This window comes from Bos indicus x Bos taurus, chromosome 15 (assembly GCF_003369695.1).
Source record: "Bos indicus x Bos taurus breed Angus x Brahman F1 hybrid chromosome 15, Bos_hybrid_MaternalHap_v2.0, whole genome shotgun sequence".
In the NCBI taxonomy this organism is placed as follows: domain Eukaryota; kingdom Metazoa; phylum Chordata; class Mammalia; order Artiodactyla; family Bovidae; genus Bos; species Bos indicus x Bos taurus.
In genome coordinates, this window is record NC_040090.1 from 4,897,963 (window position 1) to 4,906,716 (window position 8,754).

The 8,754-nt window shown below is 39.0% G+C and overlaps 1 protein-coding gene across 1 annotated transcript; it reads left to right on the forward strand.

The window, feature by feature from the left end:
• Window positions 1-964: 964 nt before the first annotated feature.
• On the forward strand, window positions 965-1,917 carry LOC113904676 (olfactory receptor 5T3-like). The gene is given in 2 exon segments (XM_027561789.1): window positions 965-1,709; window positions 1,712-1,917. Coding segments are annotated over 2 exon segments (921 nt in total). The 5' UTR covers window positions 965-994.
• The last annotated feature ends 6,837 nt before the right edge of the window (window positions 1,918-8,754 follow it).

Here is an 8,754-nt window from a genome sequence, read left to right on the forward strand (position 1 = left end):
TTGCAGGGATTGGGGGCAGGAGGAGAAAGGGACGACAGAGGATGAGATGGCTGGATGGCATCACTGACTTGATGGACGTGAGTCTGAGTGGACTCCGGGAGTTGGTGTTGGACAGGGAGGCCTGGCGTGCTGTGATTCATGGGGTCGCAAAGAGTCGGACATGACTGAATGACTGAACTAAAACAGTATGATAAGCTGCAGAGGCCAACATGATCACCTTAATGACACCTATTTTTAGAAAAAAATTAATATTCATATTCTTATTCTTTGCAAAATGGGTACATATTCTCCAAAATACTGTCTGCTGTTCAGTGTATCATTGTTCTTGAATGGAAATTAATGGGACAATATAACTGCCAGATAAATGGATATAAAATGATTTTGTTTAAACAAACAGCTCTGCACAAAAAGTTGAAATATAGGTTTCATTTATGCCATTTCTTACTTATCTGGAAACATTTCATATTACATAATTTTATATTGTTTTCTTATTTAAATCAAACTCAATCTTGTAATGTTTGATTACTTCCATTTTTACAGTTGTGAACATAAAAAGATACTTCATGCACCTTATAGCAAAGCTAGTATTTAATTGTGTACTTTCCACTATAATATTTCATAGTTGTAATAGTCCTATGGTTATTCATATTTGTTGATTTTAAAGCTATGTAGTATGAAAACAGTTGGTAAAGAATATAACAAAAAATAAACTGGAAAATAAATCACTTAAATTGACATGGTATTTTAACATGATGAATCTAGTCAACAATTGAATGTAATAACTTCTTTTATTAACAGCAAAATGCATTCATTTGAATCCAACATCTTCATCACTGACCATTCCATGACTAAAAAGGAAATCATTAGATCCTGATAAGAAACAAATAGGAAGATATAGTTGGGTGGATTCTATTTTCACAAAATACTGCCTTATCTATAGAGATAAACTAAAAGGGTACAGCTCTCATCAGATTTAGATTCATACCAGATCCAGATGAAAAATGTGACTGAAGTAAACATGTTTATACTGATGGCTTTTATGGATGATTTAGAGGTGCAAGTCTACCTATTTTTACTTTTTCGGGCAACCTATCTTTTTACACTGGTAGGAAATTTGGGACTGGTTATGTTGGTCATTGTGGATTCTCGGATCCAAAACCCAATGTACTCTTTTCTGAGTGTCTTGTCATTCCTGGATGCCTGCTATTCTTCAGTGGTCACTCCAAAAATGTTGATTAATTTCCTGTCAGAGAATAAAACCATATCATATCTTGGATGTGCAGCACAAATGCTTCTCTTTGTTACTTTTGGGACCACAGAATGCTTTCTTCTGGCTTCAATGGCATATGATCGCTACGTGGCCATCTACGACACCCTCCTGTATTCAGCCAGCATGGCTCCCAGACTCTACGTGCCACTCATCATTGCTTCCTATGTTGGTGGCATCGTGCATGCTACTGTACACACAGTGGCTACTTTCAGCCTCTCTTGTGCCTCCAGTGAAATCAGACATGTATTTTGTGACATCCCTCCCCTCCTCGCTATTTCTTGCTCTGACACTCACACAAACCAGCTTCTGCTCTTCTACCTTGTGGGCTCCATTGAGATAGTCACTGTCCTGATTGTCCTGATCTCCTATAGCTTCATTCTGTTGGCCATTCTGAGGATGCATTCCGCTGAAGGGAGAAGGAAAGTCTTTTCTACTTGTGGTCTCATCTAACTGGAGTGACTATTTATCATGGGACCATCCTCTTCACATATATGAGACCAACTTCCAGCTGTGACTCAAACCATGACATGATCGTGTCAACATTTTACACCATTATCATTCCCATGCTGAATCCTATCATCTACAGTTTAAGGAATAAAGATGTAAAAGAGGCAATAAAAAAATTGTTCAGAGAAGTTGGTTTATAACCATAGTGTATTTTTAGTACTGGATAAAGCTGCAAAAAACTTAAATGTTGCTATCTTGATGCTAAGCAACTAGAGAAGAAAATGCTCCATTTCAGTTACTAATGTTTGTGTAACCTAGAATAAAACATTACTAGTCCAACAAAAATAAGACTGGGAGCTGACTGTGGCTCAGATCATAAACTCCTTATTGCCAAATTCAGACTTAAATTGAAGAAAGTGGGAAAACCACTAGACCATTCAGGTATGACCTAAATCAAATCCCTTATGACTATACAGTGGAAGTAACAAATAGATTTAAGGGACGAGATCTGATAGACAGAGGGCCTGATGAACTATGAAAAGAAGTTCATGACATCATACAGGAGACAGGGATTAAGAGGATCCCAAAGAAAAAGAAATGCAAAAAAACAAAATGGCTGTCAGAGGAGGCCTTACAAATAGCTGTGAAAAGAGAGAAATGAAAAGCAAAGGAGAAAAAGAAAGATATACCCATTTGAATGCAGAGTTCCAAATAATAGCAAGAGAGATAACAAAGCCTTCCTCAGCCATCAGTGCAAAGAGATAGAGGAAAACAATAGAAACGGAAAGACTAGAGATCTCTTCAAGAAAATTACAGATACCAAGGGAACATTTCATGCAAAGATGGGCTCAATAAAGGACAGAAATTGTATGGACCTAACAGAAGCAGAAGATATTAAGAAAAAGGAGCAAGAATACACAGAAGAATTGTACAAAAAAGATCTTCATGAGCCAGATAATCATAATGGTGTGATCACTCACCTAGAGCCAGACATCCTGGAATGTGAAGTCAAGTGGGTCTTAGAAAGCATCACTACGAACAAAGCTAGTGGAGGTGATGGAATTCCAGTTAAGCTATTTCAAATCCTGAAAGATGATGCTGTGAAAGTGCTGCACTAAATATGCCAGCAAATTTGGAAACCTCAACAGTGGCCACAGGAGTGGAAAAGGTCAGTTTTCATTTCAATCCCAAAGAAAGGCAATGCCAAAAAATGCTCAAACTACCACACAATTGCACTCGTCTCAGACGCTAGTAAAGTAATGCCCCAAATTCTCAAAGCCAGGAGTCAAAAATACGTGAACAGTGAACTTCCAGATGTTTAAGCTGGTGCTAGAAAAGGCAGAGGAACCAGAGATCAAATTGCCGACATCTTCTGGATCTTGCGAAAAGTAAGAGAGTTCCAGAAAAACATCTATTTCTGCTTTACTGACTATGCCAAAGCCTTTGACTGTGTGGATCACAATAAACTGTGGAAAATTCTGAAAGAGATGGGAATAGCAGACCAACTGACCTGCCTCTTGAGAAACCTGTATGCAGATCAGGAAGCAACAGTTAGAACAGAACATGGAACAGACTGGTTCCAAATAAGAAAAGGAGTACATCAAGGCTGTGTATTGTCACCCTGCTTATTTAACTTATATGCAGAGTATATCATGAGAATCGCTGGCTGGAAGAAGCACAAGCTGACACCAAGATTGCCGGGAGAAATATCAATAACCTCAGATATGCAGAGGACAGCACCCTTATGGCAGAAAGTGAAGAAGAACTAAACAGCCTCTTGATGAAAGTGAAAGAGGAGAGTGAAAAAGTTGCCTTAAATCTCAACATTCAGAAAACAAAGATCATGGTAAAAGGTCCCATCATCACTTCATGGCAAATAGATGGGGAAACAATGGAATCAGTGGCTGACTTTATTTTTCTGGTCTCCAAAATCACTGCAGATGGTGATTGCAGCATGAAATTAAAAGACACTTACTCCTTGGAAGGAAAGTTATGACCAGCCTAGACAGCATATTAAAAAACAGAGACATTACTTTGTCAACAAAGGTCTGTCTAGTCAAGGCTATGGTTTTTCCAGTAGTCATGCATGTATGTGAGAGTTGTACTATTAAGAAAGCTGAGCGCTAAAGAGTTGATGCTTTTGAACTGTGGTGTTGGAGAAGACTCTTGAGAGTCCCTTGGACTGCAAGGAGATCCAACCAGTCCATCCTAAAGGAAATCAACCTTGAATATTCATTGGAAGGACTGATGCTGAAGCTGAAATTCCAATACTTTGGCCATATGATGGGAAAAGCTGAGTCATTTGGAAAGACCCTGATGCTGGGAAAGATTGAGGGCAGGAGAAGAAGGGGACGACAGAGGATGAGATGGTTTGATGGCATAACCAATTCAATGGACATGGATTTGAGTAAACTCCACTAGTTGGTGATGGACAGGGAGGCCTGGCGTGCTGCAGTTCATGGGGTTGCAAAGAGTCAGACACGACTGAGCAACTGAACTGAACTGAACTGAGTCCATCAATGTAACATTTTACAAATATATTTCATATCATTTATATGCTGATTATTACATTTAAACTGATCCATATTAAGTATTCACTGATGTAAGTACTGCAGTTGTCATTCATTCTGTGATTTGTTTCACATTCTATTGTTATAGCTATAATCTTGGGATTCAGTAGATTGATATTAAGCTAAGTCGCTTCAGTCGTGTCTGACTCTGTGAGACCCCACAGATGGCAGTCCACCAGGCTCCACCTCCCTGGGATTCTCCAGGCAAGAACACTGGAGTGGGTTGCCATTTCCTTCTCCAATGCATGAAAGAGAAAAGTGAAAGTGAAGTCACTCAGTCGTGTCTGACTCTTAGCGACCCCATGGACTGCAGCCTACCAGACTCCTCCGTCCATGGGATTTTCCAGGCAAGAGTACTGGAGTGGGGTGCCATTGCCTTCTCTGTGATTGATATTAGCTCACATTAATTATAGGAAGTCTTCAGCACACATCATGAAATTACTTCTCCATTCTGTAGCCGCTGTGAAGAACCTCCATGTGAGATCACACAGTATGTTCCATCCAGGTATATGGGCATGACTTTTCCAGTTTGGCTCAACATCATATATCTTTATTCCATTATTAAGGTGTTTTCTGATTACTGTCAAATCATAGAAACAGATTAGGTCCATTTTGAAACTCCAAAAATTATACTGAAGGTAGATGGTAATATTTATTGAGAATATGCTTAAGATTAAGTCAGTTTAGTTCAGTCGCTCAGTCATATCCGACTCTTTGTGACCCCATGAACCGCAGCATGCCAGGCCTCCCTATCCATCAACAACTCCCGGAGTTTACCCAAACCCATGTCCATTGAGTCAGTTATGCCATCCAACCATCTCATCCTGTCGTCCCCTTCTCCTCCTGCCCTCAATTTTTCCCAGCATCAGGGTCTTTTCCAGTGAATCAGCTCTTCCCATCAGTGGCCAAAGAATTGGAGTTTCAACTTCAACATCAGTCCTTCCAGTGAACATTCAGGACTGATCTCCTTTAGGATGGACTGGTTGGATCTCCATGCTGTCCAAGGGGCTCTCAAGAGTCTTCTCCAACACCACAGTTCAAAAGCTTCAGTTCTTTGGTGCCCAGCTTTCTTTATAGTCCAACTCTCACATCCATACAAGACTACTGGAAAATCCATAGCTTTGACTAGACTGACCTTTGTTGACAAAGTAATGTCTCAGCTTTTTAATATGCTGTCTAGGTTGGTCATAACTTTTCTTCCAAAGAGCAAGCATCTTTTAATTTCATGGCTCCAGTCACAATTTTTCAGTGATTTTGGAGACCAGTAAAAGAAAGTCTGACACTCTTTTCATTGTTTCCCCATCTGTTGGCCATGAAGTGATGGGATCAGATGCCATGATTTTCGTTTTCTGAATGTTAAGATTTAAGCCAACTTTTTCACTTTCCTCTCTCACTTTCATTAAGAGGTTCTTTAGTTCTTCTTCACTTTCTGCCATAAGGGTGGTATCATCTGCATATCTGAGGTTATTGATATTTCTCCTGGCAATCTTGAGTCCAGCTTGTGCTTCATCCAGTCCAGAATTTCTCATGATGTACTCTGCATATAAGTCAAATAAGCAGGGTGACAATACACAGCCATGACATACTCCTTTTCCTATTTGGAACCAGTCTGTTGTTCCATGTCCAGTTCTGTTTCTTCCTCACCTGCATACAGGTTTCTCAAAAGGCAGGTCAGGTGGTCTAGTATTCCCATCTCTTACAGAAGTTTCCAGAGTTTGTGGTGATCCATACAATCAAAGCCTTTGGAACAGTCAATAAATCAGAAATACATGTATTTCTGGAAATCTCTTGCTTTTTTGACAATCCAGCAGATGTTGGCAACTTGATCTCTGGTTCCTCTGCCTTTTCTAAAACAAGCTTGAACATCTGGAAGTTCAGAGGCTTCTTGTTGAAGCCTGGCTTGGAGAATTTTGAGCATTACCTTACTAGCATGTGAGATGAGTGCAATCATGAAATGTTTGTCCTACTAAGACAAGTGTGAAATAAAAATCATAGTTAGGGCTAGATAAGAAAAATGTAAAGAAATTTTAAAGGAATTTATTTTTTTAATTGTATAAAATTAATTTAATAAATAACAAAAATGACTTTAATAAATATTTTAGTACTGATCATTTTTCATTGACTTAGAATACATTATATCCATTCACTAGGAAGTTTAGAATATATATATATATATTTTTCTTTTCAGGGGGAAAAAAACCTTATTTGTACCTTGTGATATGTTCTGTTAATTTGGCTTGGTGTTCATCTTTGAACATCTTTGAAGCATGTCTTGCTTTCTTTGTCTATATATTTTTCCTTTGTTCTATTTTCCAGACTTTAATTTAATAAAATTTATTCATTTTTTCCTTAAAAAACTGGAAATAGAACTGTCATATGACCCAGCAATCCCCTACTGGCATACACACTGAGGAAACCAGAAGTGAAAGAGACACATGTACCCCAATGTTCATCGCAGCACTGTTTATAATAGTCAGGACATGGAAGCAACCTAGATGTCCATCAGCAGATGAATGGATAAGAAAGCTGTGGTACATATACACAATGGAGTATTACTCAGCCATTAAAAAGAATACATTTGAATCAGTTCTAGTGAGGTGGATGAAACTGGAGCCTATTATACAGAGTGAAGTAAGCCAGAAAGAAAAACACCAATACAGTATACTAACGCATATATATGAAATGTAGAAAGATGGTAATGATAACCCTGTATGCGAGACAGCAAAAGAGACACAAATATATAGAACAGTCTTCTGGACTCTGTGGGAGAGGGAGAGGGTGGGATGATTTTGGAGAATGGCACTGAAATATGTATAATATCATATGTGAAACGAATCGCCAGTCCAGGTTTGATGCATGATACAGGATGCTCGGGGCTGGTGCACTGGGATGACCCAGAGGGATGGTATGGGGAAGGAAGTGGGAAGGAGGTTCAGGATGGAGGACACATGTATACCCGTGGTGGATTCATGTTGATGTATGGCAAAACCAATACAATATTGTAAAGTAATTAGCTTCCAATTAAAATAAATAAATTTATATTAAAAAAGTCCCATGATCTCTTTTCCTTCATCTCATGTAACTAATATTTTGTTGTTCCTCAGTCACACAGTCATGCTCAACTCTTTGTGACACCATGGACTGCAGCATGCCAGGCTTTTCTGTCCTCCATTAACTTCTGGAGTTTGCTCAAACTCATGTCCATTGAGTCCGTGATGCCATCCAACCATCTCATCCTCTGTCGTCCCCTTCTCCTCCTGCCTTCACTCTTACCCAGCATCAGAGTCTTTTCCAGTGTGTCAGCTCTTCCCATTTGGTGGCCAAAGTAATAGAGCTTCAGCTGCAACACTTCAACATCTGTCCTTCCAACGAATCACTTGATGGTCATTTGAGTTGTTTCTGTCCTTTGGCTTTCATTCATAGTGCTCATGAACATTTTCATGCGTGCATTTAAGTGAATTTATGCTTTCAGTTAACTTTAGTTACTGAAGATTAGACCAAAACCAGATGGCTTTGTAATGAAATGTACCAAATATTATTTTTTTAAAAAATCAATCATTCAACAGTGCAGAAGAGGACAGCATTCTGGAGGTTAATGATCAGCAACATAAAAGAAACTTAGTTTGCAGGATTGGTGTCATTTATTCACTAAATCATGTCAGACTCTTTTTGGTCACATGTACTGTAGCCCACCAGGTTCCTCTGTCCATGGGCTTTTCCAGGCAAGAATGCTAGCCTGGGCCTTCTCTAGGGGATCTTACTGACCAGGGCCCATATCTGTTGCTCCTGCATTGGCAGCAGTATTCTTTAGCACTGATTCACCAAGGAAGCCCAGTTTCTAGAATTATGTTCTGAAAAAGACTCATCTGCATACCCTAGTCAGCTAAAATCTGGTAGTTTATAACCAAGGATACTTTTTTCTTTGCTGAGCCAGTCTTTCTGAATTCCATTTTTACATCAAGCTAGCCTGTACCCTGACTATTACAGATTCTCTTCCTAGAACAATATCATCTTTGGGCAAACTGTTCTTTGCTTAACGGAATTTTCCTTCTGTGAATAGGACTGGACCTGGATGTTTGAAAAGACTTAGCTAGTATTGTCCAAATCACGTTGGCTGGTATTAGCATGTTTTAGAGAATGTCTGCCAGCCGTATAAGCCTTTCAACAGCCCCTGGTATTTTATATAATACTTTCTTTAATATAGTAGTGAATTTTATTTTCTCAGTTCTGGTAATCATAGTACAATTTTGTTGAAAATGCCCAATCAGTGGTGATGAGAAAAGTTAACAGTGGAGTCAGACTATCAGTGTTCAAACGTGAGCTTGTTCTTTCACTAGTGAGTGATCATGGGCCAGTTGTTTACTGTGTTCTTTAGTTTCATCCTCTATAAATTGCAACCTTCAGATACATTCATTGAGGTTTAGATCTAGGTGCTGGGGAGATGATGTTGAACAAACTAAACAAGAA